This window comes from Monomorium pharaonis, chromosome 1 (assembly GCF_013373865.1).
Source record: "Monomorium pharaonis isolate MP-MQ-018 chromosome 1, ASM1337386v2, whole genome shotgun sequence".
Taxonomy (NCBI): domain Eukaryota; kingdom Metazoa; phylum Arthropoda; class Insecta; order Hymenoptera; family Formicidae; genus Monomorium; species Monomorium pharaonis.
The window spans coordinates 8,175,114-8,196,398 of record NC_050467.1 but is presented as its reverse complement, the minus strand read 5'-3'; the positions used below and the strand labels follow the sequence as shown (position 1 = coordinate 8,196,398).

At 36.5% G+C, this 21,285-nt stretch overlaps 4 protein-coding genes across 4 annotated transcripts in view; 2 read left to right on the top strand and 2 right to left on the bottom strand.

The window, feature by feature from the left end:
• The window catches only part of LOC105837488, a 253,276-nt gene that overhangs the window by 32,540 nt on the left and 199,451 nt on the right, over window positions 1–21,285 (bottom strand). The gene's annotated exons all lie outside the window — the stretch shown is intronic.
• On the top strand, window positions 7,223–10,242 carry LOC118644875. Its single transcript, XM_036284605.1, has 2 exons — window positions 7,223–9,313; window positions 9,388–10,242. Exons 1-2 carry the CDS (start codon window positions 7,223–7,225, stop codon window positions 10,240–10,242), a joined length of 2,946 nt encoding a protein of 981 aa, XP_036140498.1.
• LOC118644872 lies at window positions 10,597–12,507 on the top strand. The gene has a single exon (XM_036284602.1). It carries the CDS (start codon window positions 10,597–10,599, stop codon window positions 12,505–12,507), a length of 1,911 nt encoding a protein of 636 aa, XP_036140495.1.
• LOC118644869 (putative uncharacterized protein DDB_G0271606) lies at window positions 14,690–15,302 on the bottom strand. Its single transcript, XM_036284598.1, has 3 exons — window positions 15,284–15,302; window positions 14,973–15,193; window positions 14,690–14,899 (listed from the first exon to the last, which is right to left on the bottom strand). Exons 1-3 carry the CDS (start codon window positions 15,300–15,302, stop codon window positions 14,690–14,692), a joined length of 450 nt encoding a protein of 149 aa, XP_036140491.1.

The window sequence follows — 21,285 nt, the reverse complement described above, 5'->3', positions numbered from 1 at the left end:
GAATATTTTGCAGTAGATACCAAGAATATCACTAGTATCAACGTAGAACCGATGATAAAATATGCATGGTACATACTATTATGTTAGCTGGGCATCGGGTGACGATGACGATGACAATGAACTACCCGTGTGGAAATTTCGCCTTGCATATGGCTAGGTTCTGGACAGTTTCTAGATTCTGTCTAGCATCCGTCTAGAAAAAATGACTAGTACGAAGTTGTATATGTAACCTTCTGAATCTTAGCTCCTGAACATATAATCTATCCAGAAAGTAGCTAGTGTTTCTCGCTACTTCTTGGCCACTGCATAAGACCAAGGAATCAAGAACTAAAATTTTATTTTTATATTTTCTCAATTCTCGGAAGCTCTATTCAAGTTGCGGAGGCCCAAGGGACTTTCTTTGAGTAACAAAAATGATACCACACTTTACTGCTAGGTAAGCCTATTGAGCTCAGGACACACACCGGGAGATAATTCGTTGCTGTGGATGGTTTTCTTTTATAGGCTTTTTGGTGTAAATTTTCTTCGAGAAGGAGAAACGCCGCGCTTTCGCCTAGCAGCGATCTTGCTAACTACCCGCGGCTGTTGCGGACTAATGATATATAGAAGATATTATAACAATATTTTCAGTAGATTGTGTACGGTATATATAACTGATTTAGATATAACAGGTATATTTTAATAATATACGAATAATGATATATTATAGAAGATATTATAAGAATATTCTCAGTACATTATATACGATACGTATGTTAACAGTATGAGTACAGGATATTTTAATGATATATGCTATGTGGGTAACTGCAAATTTCAATATGTAACCTTTTTTTAAAATTATTTTAATTAAAAAATAACATTATTTAATTTGTTAAATTTTGAAACACAGCTTCTAAATTGAATATTATGTTATAAATATATAATTAATACTATAATAACAATTAATATATAAGATCCTTTTTCTAAAAAATAATATCAATATTATTAAATTGATTATCATTCAATCAATTTAATATTGTGATAATATTGTGATGTTACTGGAATTGCGTTTCAAGACTGCACGCAATTTGAACAAATAGAAAATACATAAAAATTATACAAGAAATATTTAAACAGCTAAGATCTTGAAACATTGAGTTTTATCCCACACAACACCAGTTAATGAAATCAATGTTTGAAAAGATTAGAGCCAACTCCTATTAATTTTAATCATTGATTAAAGGATTGCCAACAATATAAAATAATTTAGTGTGACCAATTATATTTCTGGCAATGTAATCGTTCTAACTCAAAGTAGAGATTTTCTAATAAAAATCATACTATAAGGCGATCTGACCAAACTCTGCGAGAGAAGAATATACATTTACTATTTCTCTTTTTGATCTAATCTCTTTTGAATGTACATCGCTCACGATGGTCTACGATCCTGTAAAATATATTGTAAATTGAAAAATTTAAAAAGCACTACATTTTTTATATTTTGTTAATATTAAAACATTTAAAATAAATGATAAAACTAGAACAAATATTTCATTATTATTTCAATTAATTCATTTATAGTAATTATACCCAGCAAGCAAAATGCTAGCATCTTGCCAGAATATGGCAGCAAATCGAGCATGATATTACAAATTAATCTGCTGCTTCCTCATTAAGCTTAGTTTCTAACACCATAGATTACGAACAAAAATATTGCCCCCGTACTTGCGCGGCCGAATATCATCTGCTACCATAACATGACAGATTTCGTAAATTCATACTAATATCGAACACAATCTGACAAATTTGGACTCTAACGGAAAGACACGGCAAGCATGAAATGCGCATTTTGCGACACCCAGTCTTTTAGCGAAAAACAGCACGATGTGTCACATGAAGATTACTGACCAGAAATGCTGGCAGAAATCGAGCAGTCGCTGCCAGAAAAAAAGTAAATTTCAAACGTTTAGCAGATATAAACGCGATCTCTTATCGATTGTGACGGCAAAAAAATAGCAGAAATCGAGCACCAAGCTTCGTCACAAGTAATCGGAAAATATAGCCAAAATTTACACGATATGACCTATTATTAATAATTTTTATTAGTAAAATAAATAATTAATGTATGCAACGTACATATGTTTATTAATATTATTATTACATTTAATTTACATTATATAATTTTATAAATTTGATGATATTAATTTACATATACATTACGAATTATATATTTTATGATTATATACTTAAATTTAAATGTGGCATTTTCGACTGACTGCAGAGAGTTAATTAAACCCAAGATGATATCACATGCAAGAACCGTCCAATTTGAACTTTTTTTTATATGAAGGTGGAAATCTTTGAGAAGACTTCTGGGAGGATCAGGTCCGGGAAGTGTGGGATTCGACGGGAGACACGTCGGGCGATCAACCTTACTACCGCCCACTCACTAAAATCATCTATTATAGAGGATTCATGGCTCCTGCACACAGGACGCGGCAAAGCGGCATCGCGGTGGCCAATCACCGTCTTGCTTTTTTATTAAATACATATATGTATTATCAGAAAAGCAAGACGGTGATTGGCCACCGCGATGCCGCTTTGCCGCGTCTTGTGTGCAGAAGTCATCACACATCTGATGTAGCAAACTGCGGTCTATACCTGCCGCGTTTTCGCAGTCATGTCATGACGGCAGGCTCTGCTAGAATTCTAAAAATTTTGCTTTCAGTACTTAAATTTGATACATCGTGCTGTATTTTGCAAGATTAGAGCCAATCCAATTTGAAAAATTGTCAAATTTCTAACTAATTTAACTAATTAATGTGACAATTACATATCTGCAATTTTTTTATTTAATTCAAAGTAGAGATTTTCTAATAAAAATCATACTATAAGGCGATCTGACCAAACTCTGCGAGAGAAGAATATACATTTACTATTTCTCTTTTGATCTAATCTCTTTTGAATGTACATCGCTCACGATGGTCTACGATCCTGTAAAATATATTGTAAATTGAAAAATTTAAAAAGCACTACATTTTTTATATTTTGTTAATATTAAAACATTTAAAATAAATGATAAAACTAGAACAAATATTTCATTATTATTTCAATTAATTCATTTATATAAGTTTAATTATATCGTTAATCGGAAATTACATCTAAATGCCAGAATTGGCAAAAATCAATGCTGATCATATTACAAATTATGATTTATATTTTAAATTTATAAGATTTGTCTTGTTCAGTGCGACCATGCTCACGAACAACGGGCAATTTTGCCCCCGTCCTTGTCGCGGCCCTGCGTCACCTAGCTGGATAACGGGGTGACCACGATTTCGTAAATTTTATTTAAAGAAAGAGTTGGGCGCAGGTGACCTTTTGGACACGTAACGGTTGGACACGGCACGATTGAACGCCGCATTATTGGACACCGCAGTCTTTTAGTGAAAAACATTAATATACCATATGACAGATTATCTAACCTTAGAAATATCTGGCAGAAAAAAGCGTCGCTTTGCCAGAAAAAAAGTAAATTTCAAACGTTTACATATTTTTACGAGCCTCTCGTTTTGCATCGCAAACCCATGTGGTGCAGAGAATGCTTCGCGTGCACACACACACACACGGGGGGGGGGGGGTTACAAGGGAGGCCTTCGGTCCCTCTCCCGCATCTACCTCGTCCAAGTCGCTATCCCATGTAATTGTATTGGAAATCTGGAAACACATGTAAATGCGTGCGTGCGTGGTGCGTGCGTGCGTGCGTGCGTGCGTGCGTGCGTGCGTGCGTGCGTGCGTGCGTGCGTGCGTGCGTGCGTGCGTGCGTGCGTGCGTGCGTGCGTGCGTGCGTGCGTGCGTGCGTGCGTGCGTGCGTGCGTGCGTGCGTGCGTGCGTGCGTGCGTGCGTGCGTGCGTGCGTGCGTGCGTGCGTGCGTGCGTGCGTGCGTGCGTGCGTGCGTGCGTGCGTGCGTGCGTGCGTGCGTGCGTGCGTGCGTGCGTGCGTGCGTGCGTGCGTGCGTGCGTGCGTGCGTGCGTGCGTGCGTGCGTGCGTGCGTGCGTGCGTGCGTGCGTGCGTGCGTGCGTGCGTGCGTGCGTGCGTGCGTGCGTACGTGCGTGTGTGTGTGCACTGAAAAATTCAATAAGATATGTTATTGCGGGCTGCCAATTACAGATATACTCAATACAATAATATATGCTATTGCAGTATCAACATTGTACTGGCATTAATAGCAAATATTATTGTATTGAGTATTTTATGTAGTTGGCAGCCCGCAATCACATATGTTATTGGCTATATTACATTTTTTTCTGTGTGTGTGTATGTCCCCCCCCCCCAATCATGCGGTGTCCAATCGTGCCATGTCCAATTGAGCAATAGACCTTATAGATATGGACTGGCAATACCAAGCGAAACCGTGTCCATACTTCTCTCTCTAAAGAGTCCGGAAATATGTTTCGCGCATGCTTGTACATATTATACATTGGGTGCGTTCGGGGAAACGCTATTAGCGCTACCAGCATCAGTCCATCTTCATTACTCATTAAAAGTAGAACAAGGATAAACTGATGCTGATAGTGGGTGTTTACGATAATGGCTATCCGAGTAATTTTCTTTAGGACCGAAATATATGATAAGCACAACCATCTACTATCATCATGATTCGTGACAACTCAATGCTGTCCGGTATTGGGTGTTTACGATAATGGCTATCTGAGTAATTTTCTCTAGGACCGAAATATATGATAAGCACAACCATCTACTATCATCATGATTCGTGACAACTCAATGCTGTCCGGTATAGCCAAATCATCACGAGCAAGTTGCGAGTTGCGAGTTCCGTGAGTTTGTAGCAGGTAACCTAAAAAGTACGACATAAATAATTTGATTATTACAATTAAAAATAATCTGTTTTTAATAATAATACAATATAAGGTATGAAAAAAATTATCCAACATTTTTTTCATAAATGTTAATAGATTTGTATATAGCGTTAAGTAAAGTGCACAAACAAAAATTTTTTTATTGTGTTTACAGTATATCTTAATTTACTATGCACTTGTATTACAAATTAAAAAAATTTATTGTAAACATTATTATTAGTTTCACATTAGTGAAATATTCATGCATAATATTTATACCTAAAAATATATGATTTTTTAAAATAATGATAACACCATGCAACTTATCATTAACAGTTGTTACAAGAAAGAAAAATATTTTACTTAAATTTTTATTTTACTTGTAATCTAAAAAATATTATTAATAATGATTTATTTAGTAATTTTACATAATTTATCTCATTTGTTTCAAAGTGTTAACACCATCCGTTTAATAAAAGATGACTTTTCTAATATATATGTTAGTTAATAATAAATGATAACATTTATTGAGAATCAATGTTTAATTAAAATATTATATTAGGTTTTGAAATAATACCGTTATGATAGAAACTTGATAGATAAAATAAATATTTGTAAATAAAATAATCTCTTTAATATTACTTTAGACAATACTTTAAAAATACATGATTGTGTTATATAATTACTATTTTAATGAAGTTAATAATCTTACCATACATTGAAAACAGATTATTTTTAATTGTAATAATCAAATTATTTATGTCGTACTTTTTAGGTTACCTGCTACAAACTCACCGAACTCGCAACTCGCAACTTGCTCGTGATGATTTGGCTATACCGGACAGCATTGAGTTGTCACGAATCATGATGATAGTAGATGGTTGTGCTTATCATATATTTCGGTCCTAGAGAAAATTACTCGGATAGCCATTATCGTAAACACCCAGTGTGTCCAAGATCTGTGCGAGAGAGAAAGGTATATCATGATACTCGCTTTCTCTGCGCATGCGTTAATATCATTATCTGCACCGCAGTTTCAACACTTCTTGTGCACTTTTGTACTTATTTACGAATTGTATGTGTGTGTGAAACATACAATGCCAGCCATTGTATACATATAGCATTTGACGCATGCGCAGAGAGAGCAAGTATCATAATATACCTTTCTCTCTCGCACAGATCTTGGACACACTTTCAATGCTGGCATTCCTCCTCCATGTATATATACTCAAAGCCCCGGCCCCAGCCCCCATCCAGTCACCGTATGGGTACAAGATGGTGGATAGCAGTCATGGTGGGGGGCCATTGGCGCATCTTTGATTATGGGTGCGTTCGGGGAGCTCACTATTAGCGCTACGCAGCACTACCGCTGTTCGCGGAGACGCTGGATAGCGCTATCAAAATTATGATGACGTCACTGTCCGTAGCGTTTGACGTCATAAACGCGCGCTATCCATGCTACTGCTTCAGAGGTAGTGCATGGATAGCGTTTGGCTCAATCCCCACCATTGTCTGTTTAAACATCACGTGCTATCTCTCTTTTAAGGTTAGAGAAAATTTATGCGTGATCTTGAAAGTAGAAAATAAGAAATTGTTTATATGTCCTAATGAAAATATTTAATTAACATAAAAATCTTTCTTCATTGAGAGAGAGAGAGAGAGAGAGAGAGAGAGAGAGAGAGAGAGAGAGAGAGGAGATCTGTTTCATTGAAATTTATTAACTTTATTAAAATATATTAAAATTCCTTAATATATACTCATTTAAATTTGTTAAAATTTCTTAAAATTCATAAAATTTATTTTATTACATTGTTATTTATTATATAAATAAATTTTATAAATTTTAATAAATGTTAAATATTAATTTTTAATAAATTTTAATGCATTTTAATAAATCTTAATAAATAATAAAAAGGGATTAAATAAAAAAGTTTCTGTGAAATATTTCATTAATATATTTTTATCAAGATGATCAAGACTGGATCTTTGAGTTTAATATTATTTTTCATCAAAATATGTATATAATAATATATACTATTTTGATTCATTAGACTGCATGTACTGTTTGTCCTGGAAACATACAGGAAGCGAGACCGAGCTTGCGATCGTCCTATGTTTTGACTGAGATCGGCTCGGTGGAGCGCGGAGAAGAGGGGGCAGTCGCTCGAAAGCCCCGATAGCGAACGGACGGGCTTGTCGATCTGCAAAGAGTTTAGCAATAAAGATATTTATCTCAGTATTCAGTGTAGACCGTATTAGTTCACCGCGATATCCTCATCTTTCCTTGCGAGGCGAATAAACAACATTTGGCGACCGTGACAGGACCTCGCGGAAAGATCGAGAACAATTTTTGCGGTTTCGACGTTGTGTGAACGAGTGCGGACATGGAGGCCGTCAAGAAACAAAGGAAAGCCATGCGGACGGCCTTCACGAAGGCATTGAATGCCTTTATAGTCAAAATGGAGAGCGACTGCACAAATAAAGAGAAGATCGTGGCGTTTCAGTTTCTAGAAACTAAGATGTCGGATTTAGACGCAGTCCACACAGCATATAATCAAAAGCTGTTTGAGTCCGATCTAGAAGAAGCTGACATTAACAAGGAATTGGAGACGGACGACGCTTACAAGACTCAGTTCTTAATGGCGAAGTTAAAGATAACGAGGATAACGACGCCGACGGAACACGCAACAAGAACGACGTCGTCGAACGCCATGAAAACGTCGAAATTCCCCAAGCTAGAATTGCCAAAGTTTAGTGGTCATATCAAAGATTGGCTTCCTTTCTGGAGCCAATTCAGAAAAATCAACGATGATCAGTCTATCAATAACGAAGACAAGATGCAGTACTTGCAGCAGGTGATGGTCGCGGACTCGCGCGCACACGAGCTTGTGAAAAGTTTCTCGCCTACGGGAGAAAACTACGACAAGGCGATCACAAGTTTGAAGAATCGTTTCGGAAGAGACGACATCGTCGTAGAATTTTATGTACGTGAGCTACTTAGCCTTGTGCTGCAAAACGCCGTAAGGGGAAACAAAAAATTATCTCTCGCAAGCATCTATGATAAAGTCGAGTGTTACATCCGTGCATTGGAGACGCTGGGCGTGACAACGGATAAATGCGCCGCTATGCTGTATCCTCTTGTCGAGTCGTCTCTTCCGGAAGAGGTCCTTCGAGCGTGGCAACGCAGCGGACAACGGGAAGTAATGGAGGCCAACGGACAGCGTGAAACCACCGATCGTCTCGAAAAACTTCTCAAATTCCTACAGCTGGAAGTGGAAAACGAGGAGCGCATCGACATGGCGTTGACCGGATTTGGGTTACCGACGGACCAGGAAAGAACGAAGAAGGCGAAAGGTAAAACAGAACCGTCAAAGGAGGCAGCCAGCGCGAGCGTTCTTTTAGTAGCGAAAGACTCAAAGAAACCGGACTGCATTTTTTGTAAATCGAGCCACGACAGTCAGAGTTGCGAATCCGCGCGTAAACTAACATTAGACGAACGAAAAGAGACTGTTAAAAGAGAGGGCTGTTGTTTTAATTGTCTGAAACGCGGACACGTTTCTCAAAAATGTAGAGTCAAGACGAAATGTGACTGGTGTTCGAAACGACACGTTTTATTAATGTGCCCGGGCATATTTCGCAATGAGAACGTTGTAAATAAACCGGACGATACCAGTGAGAAAAAGGCCGTTGACGAGCACAACTTAGCTTCGTTTTGTGTGACACATGATGTTTGTTTACAGACGCTTCGAATAAAACTGTACTCTGCGACGCGAGAAAAAATTGTAAGAGCGATTATCGACACAGCGTCACAACGGTCGTATATCCGTACTGACATCGCGCGAGAATTAGGTTACGTTTCTCTCGGAGAAATAGAAGTTTCGCACGCATTTTTCGGCGGAATTAAATCGGAAAAGGAAGTTCATAACATGTATAAGATACGCGTTAGAGGTTTAGATAATTCATACGCCTGTAATTTCTCAGCGATGAATCAGAACACTATCTGCGGCCCTATCTCGAGCATTAAATGTGATTCCTGGGTAAATGAATTGCGAACTAAGAATATTAACTTAACAGATATCGGAAATCAAAGCGATTCTATAGATGTTCTTATTGGCGCGGACGTGGCTGGTAAGTTGCTAATCGGTCGAAAACATGATATGAAAAACGGATTAACGGCCCTGGAAACACATTTAGGCTGGACGGTAATGGGAAAACTGCCAAAGAAATGTGAGAGAACTGACGCAGCAATGATAATCACGACGATGTTTGTGCAGGAGGTCGATCTAAGTGATTTGTGGCGTCTCGACGCTATCGGTATTACAGATCCGATCGTGAAAACGGACAAGGCGGTAAGAGACGAACGGACGCGAGAATTTCTAATAGAGACCGCTAAACTAAACACGGACGGTCGGTACGAGGTCAGATTGCCGTGGGCAGAAGATCGAGTACCCGTTTCTAGCAATTCGATATCGCGCGTAACAGATTAAAAAAATGCCTTGACAAGCTTGCTGCAAATAACTTGTTGGAAGCATACGATAACGTTTTTAAGGAATGGCTGGCGGAGGGAATTATCGAAAGGGTGCCCGACGCAGAAATCAATAAACAGAGCCATTATTTACCTCATCGGCCGGTGGTGAAGATGAATAGTACGACAAAAATAAGACCCGTATTTGATGCTTCGGCTTGTAAAAAAGGTCATCCGTCCTTAAATCAGTGTTTGGAAAGGGATCCTAATTTAATTGAATTAGTACCGTTAGCTTTAAATAAATTTCGAGAAAAGGAAATCGGGATAGTATCTGATATAAAAAAGGCGTTTTTGCAAATAACTATAAACAAAATAGACCGAGATTATTTGCGTTTTTTCTGGATCATAAATGGAGAGATCGTAGTCCTGCGTCACTGTCGAGTGGTTTTCGGTCTAGCCTGTAGTCCCTTTTTATTGGCAGCAATTATTGAGCTCCATCTGTCGACATATTTGAAGAATGGAAACAGATACTGTAGATCCGCAGACAAATTGAAAAAGTCATTTTATGTCGACAATTGCGTCACGAGCGTAAATTCGAAAGAGGAGAAAGAGACATTCGTATCGGAAGCCACGGCAATTATGAGGGCGGGCGGTTTCGAACTTCGCGGCTGGGAAAGTTCATATGACTCATTAGAAAACGAAACAACCTTTGTCCTCGGAATTTTGTGGAATAAAAGAGAAGATACCCTATCGATCAATCCGACAATGTTAAATTTCAATAGTTCAGACGTTATAACGAAAAGGATAATTTTGTCCGCGGCTCACAAAATCTTCGATCCTATCGGTTTCACAAGCCCCACGTCTTTATTACCGAAGCTGTTGCTTAAAGAATTATGGGCGGAAAAAATCGATTGGGACACCAGGGTCGACGAGAATTAAGCTAACAGATTCGTGAACTGGTTGAACGATCTGCCTATACTGAATCAAATTAAAATCCCGCGGAAACTCGGCAATGGTAATTTGACGTTACACACGTTTTGCGACGCAAGCGGTTCGGCGTACGCCGCCGCAGTTTTTGCGCGGATCGAAAGTGAAGGCAAGATAAACGTTGCACTTTTGAGTGCGAGATCTCGTATAGCGCCCGAAAATGCGACAATTCCGCGTCTCGAATTATTGGCGGCCACAGTAGCCGTCAGACTCACGAATTCAGTTATTGAGTCCCTAACGCATAAAATTTCTGAGAGAACGTTTTGGTCTGATTCCACTACGGTTTTAGCATGGATCAAACGCGATATGCAGTGGGGAACATTCGTCCGGAACCGGATTAAAGAGATACGCGTACATAGTAAACCGAACGAATGGAGACACGTGCCCGGTGACTTAAATCCCGCAGATCTCCCGTCACGAGGTTGTACCCCCACGCAACTAGTGCAATCAAACTGGTGGTTAGGCCCTACGTGGCTCCACAGGTTAGAATCTGATTGGCCCACGACACAAGGTGAGTTTAACGAAGAGGAAATAAAAGGTGAAAGTAAGAAGTCGATCTTAATACACGCGGTTACCGCGGAAACTTCTATTTTTAAAGTCGGCAGTCACTTTTCCTCTTATAATAAATTAATACGATTCTTGGCGTGGATGCATAGATTTTTCGCAAATTGTAAAAGGGAAAACATTAACGTGAAGCACGAATTGCCTAAAAGATCGTATTTATCCGATGCAGAACGGAAAAAGTTACGCCTGACCCTGACAGAAATAGTAGCAGCAGAAATCAGATTACTCAAATACCTGCAAAACCAAATGTTTACGAACAAAGAAAAGCTATCCTCTTTTAGATTAATAAAAAGCGAGAACGGTTTATATGTCTTAAAGACTAAAATCTTTAATCGAACAGATAATCATAATTTCATATGTCCAGTACTTCTAGATAGCAATCACGAGATAGTTTACATGTTAGTAAAAGAAATTCATGAAGCTATGGGTCACGCTGGAACGCAAATTGTCATGAACCACATACGCGAAAGATTCTGGATTATCTCCCTTCGAAAAACCATAAAATCTGTCATAGCCAATTGCATGACATGCAAAAGACAGAGAACGAAACGAATGGAATGTGAAACCCCCCCGTTACCCCCTCATCGAGTCCGAGACACAACAGTTTTTGAAATTACTGGCATAGATTTCGCTGGGCCTTTAATTTTGCGGGGTGGGGGGAAGGCGTGGATTTGCATTTTCACATGTGCCGTCTATCGCGCTGTACATTTCGAGCTAGCGTCGACATTATCCACTCAAGGTTTTTTAGAATGCCTACGCAGATTTATAGCCAGACGCGGACGCCCACGCGTTATACACAGTGACAACGGGACTAACTTTACCGGAGCGGCTAATGCATTGAGTAGATTAGATTGGCAAAGAATCGCGAAGCATAATTCGGCAGTACAGATTGATTGGTATTTCAACCCACCAGCAGCACCGTGGTGGGGTGGTTGGTGGGAGAGACTCGTGGGGATTCTGAAAGCGTTACTACGGAAAATACTAGGAAAGGCAAGTTTGTCATATGAAAGTCTGAACACGATTCTGTGCGACGCGGAAGCAATAATCAACACGCGCCCTTTGACATACATGTCAGAAGATCCTGATGATCTCAAGCCATTGTCACCGTCAATGTTTTTACAGGAGAATCGAGAGTACGGTGTTCCAGACTGCGACATGTTATACCGCGTAAAGTTAGACAAAAAATTCAAGCACAGGCAAAAGATTCTCCAAGATCTCCGGAAGAGATTTCGTACCGAATATTTAGGTCAATTATTACTAAAAAACGGAAAAAAGAAAGAGACGCGTAAGATAAGAATCGGCGATGTCGTTTTGATTGGCGACGATACGCATAAACGTATAGATTGGCCGCTTGCACGTGTAGTAGACGCAATTCCGAGCCGCGACGGTCAAGAAAGAGTATTCGTTTTAAAAACAAAAAATGGTCTGTTTAAGAGAGCTGTACAAAGAATATATCCGTTGGAAATTGTGCAGGAAGAATCGAGAGATTTTAGTAAGGACTTATGTAAGCAAAGAGGATTCAAGAAAACTAGCGATAGAGCGAACTGTACTTCTAGCGAGCCACCTGCGTGTGAGCAGAAGGACCACGGTTCACAGATTGTAACCACGCGAAGTGGACGTATTAGTAAGAAACCGATGCGACTCGAGTACTAGTTAAGGGTTAGTTCTAAGAAACATGTTAATCGACACGTAGTTTTAGTTTGCGCCCGCGTTCAAGGTTTGTGTTTATTTTACGTATTATTCTAAGAACTTGCTTGTCAGTCTAAGAAGCGATTGTAAGTTAAGGTATCTAATTCATAGAAACATATTTTAAGGCAAGAGTCCTGTAACATTATAGAATTTGTGTGCTCCGCTCCACAAAGGGGGGAGGATGTCCTGGAAACATACAGGAAGCGAGACCGAGCTTGCGATCGTCCTATGTTTTGACTGAGATCGGCTCGGTGGAGCGCGGAGAAGAGGGGGCAGTCGCTCGAAAGCCCCGATAGCGAACGGACGGGCTTGTCGATCTGCAAAGAGTTTAGCAATAAAGATATTTATCTCAGTATTCAGTGTAGACCGTATTAGTTCACCACGATATCCTCATCTTTCCTTGCGAGGCGAATAAACAACACTGTTTGTCTTAAAATGCAATCCTTTTCTGTACCAATTGCAAATATGTAAACGACTTAAGTATCATTATTATCAATTAAATTGATAACGTAATCCTATATTATTTTAAAATTTTAGTTTAAATAATTAATGCAATTCAAGAGCGACAGTATACGACATAGTGCCAGTGGTGCAAGTTTTGGACCGCGAGCACCTCGGGGGCTCCGCCGAGCACCGCCGAACACCGCCGAGCACCCGAGTCGGTCGGGTTCGTACCTCGAGTCTCGGGCCGGCTCGGTCGCTCTCGCTACGCCTGCCGCTACTCGGTTATTAAAAAGAGAGAGGCGTCCGTCTCTCTTCCTCCAAGGCTGCCACGAAAGCGTGCGTTCAGCGGCCAGCGATTGAGGATTGACGAAAGGCGCCTATGCTTCCCCCGTCCCCTTGCATGTCCTCCTCTCATCTCGAGCATCGCGATCAACAAGCAGATCAATTGATATCAATCATTGATAGCATTGATCATATTATTCATTATTATTAATTATTAAATTCTTTTCCATTAATGTAATTTATTGTCTTATTTAAATTATAATAAATTAATTATAATAAAACCAATTATTAATGTACCTTAAGTAATAATAAAAATTTTTAATAAATTATTAAATTCAACTAAAAATAGAAAAAGCTGACGAGTTATCAAAAGATATTTATATCCAATTTCTTAATTCTATAATAGTTAATAGACATTTCGTTATTCGATCACTTTTAATGTATAGTTTCCCCAGATGTACTATAAATATTAAATAAATACGCCAACATGTCAAATGAAAAATAAGTTAAAATCTTAATTACATTGCAACTTTTTTAAATATTAATACTCAGTAATTATAAATACATACATAAATTCGTGAAATATGTAAAATTAACGTAACGTGATCGTGTCATTCTTAAAATTAATTACAAAGTAAATTAAATAAGAGAAATATAATAGTAGTCCGCAATTTAACAAAATAAGAAAATAATAAAAATACATATATAATAACAAGACTCGTGACAAACTCATCTCCAACAAAGTATTTAGTCACTGTTAAAACTCAACTAACTCATATCCAACCTACATTTCAGGAATAAATGTGAGACAGAAAACTCTTGAATTTATCACGTATTCTATTATTATGTATGTATATATTTTTATTACTTACTTTGTTAAATTGCGAATTATTTTTATACTTCTCTTGTCTAATTTATTTTGGAATTAATTTCAAGAACATGAACACGTTATATTAATTTTATACATTTCACAAATTTGTGTGTATTTATTATTAATTACTGTTGATATTAAAAGAAAATATTGTAGTTTAAATCATAATTTAACAACTAATGTTGCAATTATTCTCACCGATGAGATTTTAACTTATTTTTCTTTCGATGTTGGCATATTTATGACATTTATTTACTAATTACTAAGTGGCTTCCACGCTACCCATGAGGTGCCACTAATAGCGCGTTAGGTTTTTTTACGTGGACCTTCGCCAGTAGCCCTATTATACCACATTTAATTTCTTGATATTCTTAACACATCTATTCATAGATGTGAGGTCTAGCGTTCTTGATGAGATTTTAATTTATTAAGTACATATTATATATATAGGACAGGAATAATGAAAGGAATATAAAAGAATATTAAAAAAATTTGAAGTATTTTTTATATCATTTTATTTTTTTCAAGAAAAATTGTAATATTTATTTATTACAAATGGGGGGCCACCACCTCGGCCACCACCCCGGCTGCCGCCTTGGCCGCCACCTCGGCTGCCACGCCAGCCGTCACCTCGGCCGCCACCTCGGCTGCCACGCCAGCCGTCACCTCGGCCGCCACCTCGGCCGCCACCTCGGCGAGGTGGAATTCTCCTCTGGGCACGCCAACGGGCCCTCGAGCGACCGCCCCCTCTTCTTTTTTCTAAAAATAAATAAATAAATACGTTATTGGAATAAAATAATTTTTTATATTAATAACAAATAATGTAAAATACTTTACGTTTTGGCTGCTGTGGCTGCTCTGGCTGCTCTGGTGGCTGCTCTAGCTGCTCTGGTTGCACCAGCTCTAGCTGCTGCTGCTGCTCCTTCTGCATTTGCAGCTCTCCATAAAGGAAGTCCAACTTCTGTTGGACTTCCTCTTGGTGCTGCTGCTGCTGTTGTTGTTGCTGCAATAGCTGTTGCAGCATTTGCTGCATAGATGCAGCTTCCTCAGATTCTGGTAATATAAAAGAAATATACAATATGATATAAAAGAAAACATTATGATAATTTAAGAAAGAGAATAATAAATTGATTTATTACTCACGGGACAAACTGTGCGCCATGGCGGTTGCTTGCGAAATGTGCGAAACGGCAGAGCTATGTAAACAATTGAAAATCGCGAATGCACGTGTTGCGCCGCGCGCCGGGCGCCGCTCGCCGGGCCCACGCGGCTGATTCTTCATTGTGTGAGTGCGAGCCGCGTTTGTCGTTTGACTGTGTGCGGAGAGCACGATATCACGATTTGTTTATTACTTGATTTCACGGTGTTAATATATTATTTTTATGCAATTGAGTGTTAACGTTTTGAACGTAAGTGCATTTTACAAACAACGTTACATTGAGAAAGCTGAAAGTTTCGATTGTGAATCAGTAAGAAACTTTTATATATTTTTCTCTTATTTATTCTCCTTTTCATTTTTTCTTTTCTTTGATTCTTCGTTTGATTTCTTTCTTGTTGTCAATAAGAATGTGCGAGCCATTAGAGAAGAAAAATAAGCGAAGCTTTCAAGAAGCTTGGCTTAGCGATACTCAATATAAATTTTGGATACGCAAAGTACCATTGAATGACGAGCTTTATCATTGCACTGTATGTAAGAAAAATTTGTCTTGTAATACACGTATTTCAAGACATGCAAATTCTACGCCTCACAAAGAAAATCTGCAAAAAGCTACATTTTCTTTAACAAAAAATGACGATATAAATGAAACTATTTCTCAGACAAAACAAAAATTTCGACAAGAATGGTTAGATATTGAATTGTTTAAACCATGGTTACGTGAAGCATCACATGATAAAACATTATTTTTTTGCGAATTTTGTGAAAAATACATGGATGCTAGGTTGTCACACATTTATCGTCATGCAGATTCCGCAGTGCACTTAAAAATTGCTGCAGATAGAAATAAAGAAAGAAAGGAAACAGACGAAGATATTAATATAACGGACGAATCGCTTTTGTCGTTTGATGAGCGAAAGAAAACAGCAGAAATTAAATACGCTGCATTTATTGCCAAAAAAAATATTTCTCATCAAACGGCAAAAGATATTCTCTCATTTTTCCAAGAGATAGGAAAAGATTCTAAAGTATTAGAAGCCATGAGCATGAGTCGGACTAAGTGTAACAAAATTATTTCAAACGTACTATGTCCAGTTGAAACCGATCGTGTTGTTAACATTTTGCAAAATAATAAATTTACGATTTTTATTGATGAAACGTCTGATATTACAAATCAAAAATGGATGACGTTTCATAGTCGGTATGTTGATCCTGAAACATTAGATGTTCGCTCGCAATTAATTAAATTGATCGATATTGATGCAAGAAATTGCAACGCGGAAAAGTTATTTGAGGCGTTTAGAAATGTTATGTATAAATTACAAATTCCATTTTTAAACATTGTTGCCTTATCATGTGATAATGCATCCGTAATGACAGGCAAAAATTCATCTTTTAAAACAAAGCTTGGGAACATTTGTAAAAATGTTTTAACATTGTCTTGCCCATGTCATTCCGCCGCGTTAGTTGCACATGCTGCATGCAATAAGATTCCAGACTATTGCGAGGAATTTATTAAAAAAATAGCAACTTTTATTAACAATAGTCCCAAGCGATCTGCTATTTTTCAAGAATTTTGTGAATGTTTTCAGGAAACAAACCGCAAAATTCTAAAATTATCCGATACACGATGGCTTTCTCGGCATTTGTGTATTGATAGACTTTTGGAATATTGGGATACTATTGAGCTGTTTTTACAAGAAACTGTTATAAATGAAAAGATAAAGACTGGCGAATATTTATTAAATATTATGCAAAAACTTGATGTAAAAGCATATTTATTATTTCTAAAACATATTTTACATTTTTTAAATATGTTTAATGCATTTTTTCAAGCAGTAGAAACGAGAATACATCTATTGAAACCGAAATCACTTCAGTTCCTAATCATGATTTGTAAACCTTTTATGAAAACAGAGTTTTTAAAATCTGTAAATATTAATTTCGAATTTTCTAAAACAGATTATCACAAATCATTAAATGAAATATATTTAGGAACTGAATGTGAAAAATATCTTAATGAATTAATTATAAAAGGACACGTAGATGTAGTTGCAAATGTTCGACAAAACTGTTTGCAATTTTACATTACTGCTGCTCAAGACATTTCAAAGAAATTACCAATAAACGACTCATTTTTGTCAAAATTGAAAGTTTTTGAAGTAGAGACAGCATTACGTGATTGTAATAGAGAAACTTCATTTAATGATGTTTCTTTTGTTGCTCAAACTTTTACCGGGTTTGACGACAATGCATTAAAAAAAGAATGGTTTGCTTTACATCAAGATTTTACAGAAGCAGAAAAAGATAATTTGACAATGTTAAATTTTGATGAAATGTGGAAAAAAATTTTCCAACACAGTAACCAATTTCCAAATTTAAAGTCTCTTGTCAATACTGTTAGATCACTGCCTAATTCGAATGCCGACTCAGAGAGAATCTTTTCCTTTCTACCTGATTTAAAAACAAAAAAACGAAATAAACTTTCGTCTACAGCAATCAATGCTACTTGTGTCTTGAAGTCAGCATTGAAAGCGAGAAAAGAAAATGCTCTCGATATAAAAATTAATGAGAAGCATTTAACTTTAATGTCTACAAATAAATTATATGTTACATGTTCTAAAAGAACCAAATTTCATTTAACATTATATGCTGCAGGTAGTGATGATAATGATGATAATGATGATGATGAGATTCATCATCCTTCCACTTCAAATAAACAATAATGATGTTTAAAAATTTGGTCTAAAACACTAGACCTCATATCTATAAATAATAGATATGTTAAATAATTAATTAAAAACTGGTCTAAAACGCTAGACCTCACATCTATGAATAATAGATGTGTTAAATAATTAATTAAAAACTGGTCTAAAACGCTAGACCTCACATCTATGAATAATAGATGTGTTAAATAATTAATTAAAAACTGGTCTAAAATGCTAGACCTCACATCTATGAATAATAGATGTGTTAAATAATTAATTAAAAACTGGTCTAAAACGCTAGACCTCACATCTATGAATAATAGATGTGTTAAATAATTAATTAAAAACTGGTCTAAAACGCTAGACCTCACATCTATGAATAATAGATGTGTTAAATAATTAATTAAAAACTGGTCTAAAACGCTAGACCTCACATCTATGAATAATAGATATGTTAAATAATTAATTAAAAACTGGTCTAAAATGCTAGACCTCACATCTATGAATAATAGATGTGTTAAATAATTAATTAAAAACTGGTCTAAAACGCTAGACCTCACATCTATGAATAATAGATGTGTTAAGAATATCAAGAAATTAAATGTGGTATAATAGGGCTACTGGCGAAGGTCCACGTAAAAAAACCTAACGCGCTATTAGTGGCACCTCATGGGTAGCGTGGAAGCCACTTAGTAATTAGTAAATAAATGTCATAAATATGCCAACATCGAAAGAAAAATAAGTTAAAATCTCATCGGTGAGAATAATTGCAACATTAGTTGTTAAATTATGATTTAAACTACAATATTTTCTTTTAATATCAACAGTAATTAATAATAAATACACACAAATTTGTGAAATGTATAAAATTAATATAACGTGTTCATGTTTTTGAAATTAATTCCAAAATAAATTAGACAAGAGAAGTATAAAAATAATTCGCAATTTAACAAAGTAAGTAATAAAAATATATACATACATAATAATAGAATACGTGATAAATTCAAGAGTTTTCTGTCTCACATTTATTCCTGAAATGTAGGTTGGATATGAGTTAGTTGAGTTTTAACAGTGACTAAATACTTTGTCGGAGATGAGTTTGTCACGAGTCTTGTTATTATATATGTATTTTTATTATTTTCTTATTTTGTTAAATTGCGGACTACTATTATATTTCTCTTATTTAATTTACTTTGTAATTAATTTTAAGAATGACACGATCACGTTACGTTAATTTTACATATTTCACGAATTTATGTATGTATTTATAATTACTGAGTATTAATATTTAAAAAAGTTGCAATGTAATTAAGATTTTAACTTATTTTTCATTTGACATGTTGGCGTATTTATTTAATATTTATAGTACATCTGGGGAAACTATACATTAAAAGTGATCGAATAACGAAATGTCTATTAACTATTATAGAATTAAGAAATTGGATATAAATATTTTTTGATAACTCGTCAGCTTTTTCTATTTTTAGTTGAATTTAATAATTTATTAAAAATTTTTATTATTACTTAAGGTACATTAATAATTGGTTTTATTATAATTAATTTATTATAATTTAAATAAGACAATAAATTACATTAATGGAAAAGAATTTAATAATTAATAATAATGAATAATATGATCAATGCTATCAATGATTGATATCAATTGATCTGCTTGTTGATCGCGATGCTCGAGATGAGAGGAGGACATGCAAGGGGACGGGGGAAGCATAGGCGCCTTTCGTCAATCCTCAATCGCTGGCCGCTGAACGCACGCTTTCGTGGCAGCCTTGGAGGAAGAGAGACGGACGCCTCTCTCTTTTTAATAACCGAGTAGCGGCAGGCGTAGCGAGAGCGACCGAGCCGGCCCGAGACTCGAGGTACGAACCCGACCGACTCGGGTGCTCGGCGGTGTTCGGCGGTGCTCGGCGGAGCACCCGAGGTGCTCGCGGCCCAAAACTTGCACCACTGCATAGTGCAAAAGAACATAAATTTACATAAAAAAATTATATTAGGCATAAGCTTCAAACATATAATATTATGTAAAATAAATATAAATTAATAATTAATTAATTTGATTTTGAATTGAGATAGAAAAATGAAACAAAATAAAAATTTATAGGAAATTGTTTAAATTATTTTATTTTATTACATATAAAATAATTTTAATTAAAGAGTAATATAGGACTTATTAATTATTTAATTTTTTTAAAAATTAAAAAATTTATTTAATAAGATCGTAAATAACTTTAATAATTTTTATTTTGTGAACTTTAATAATTTCAATTTCCATTGAAAAATTTAATTGTTTAATAATCATTTTATAATTATTAAAATATTGAATATAAAATAAATGTAAACAAATAAGTATCATATATATATATAAAGAAAAATAATAATAAATATACTAAGTAACATTGTTAACATAAATAATTATTAATATATATATAAACATTTTGTTAATATTGCTGGTAGTGGCTAATCAACTGCCCAACAGTGTTTGCTACGCTATAGCTGTTCACGGAACTCGCTATCACTAAAGACCTATAATTAAAGATTCGCCAATGGCGAACACAATTTTGATTGGTCACTTGAGTCACTTGGTTTATCCGCCATTGCGTACCCACACTGGGCGAGGAAGAGGGGAGAGTGCTCTGTGTTGAGTTAAAGGAATATAGGTTAAAGGAATATGTGTCAGAAATTATAAGGTAATTCAATCTCTGCACTCTCGAGGGTCACTATATTTTGACGATACTCAGGAAGAACAAGAAAAATTAAATTTGCATCTGTTATATGGCTGCGTACAACTTGGAGCAGGCTCGCATTGTTTACTATCTCCACTACTCCAGACCCCAGCCCCAGACCTCAGCCCCCGGCCCCTGCCCCCATCCAGTCTCCATATAGGTACAAGATGGTGGATAGCAGTCATGGTGGGGGGCCATTGGCGCATCTTTGATTATAGGTCTTTAGCTATCACTACCGCGCTATTGGCTCCACGAACAGTTCAGATAGCGTTAGCGTTTGTAGTGTTAATGACCTAGTTTACACCGAGCACTTGGTACGCGTATCAAATAGTAAATAACTAGTGAATGTGTTTAATCATTGGCTGATTAGTTTAAATTCACTACTTGATACGCGTACCAAGTGCTCGGTGTAAACTAGAGCAATAGTGTCTCCTTGAACGCACCCTATAGGTCTTTACTTAATTGTAGGGCAGAAGACATAAAGGACGGGATTCATAGACCGATCTTAAGCTCAAGCATTGTCTTAAGTCTAGCTTCAAG

Bases quoted from the DNA above. Each gene is read 5' to 3' on its own strand.
- LOC118644875 (XM_036284605.1), top strand. From the start codon at position 7,223: ATGGAGGCCGTCAAGAAACAAAGGAAAGCCATGCGGACGGCCTTCACG. The intron at 9,314-9,387 runs GTAACAGATTAA...AACGTTTTTAAG, and splicing joins CTAGCAATTCGATATCGCGC to GAATGGCTGGCGGAGGGAAT.
- LOC118644872 (XM_036284602.1), top strand. From the start codon at position 10,597: ATGCAGTGGGGAACATTCGTCCGGAACCGGATTAAAGAGATACGCGTA.
- LOC118644869 (XM_036284598.1), bottom strand. The intron at 14,900-14,972 runs GTATTTTACATT...ATTTATTTTTAG, and splicing joins CACAGCAGCCAAAACGTAAA to AAAAAAGAAGAGGGGGCGGT.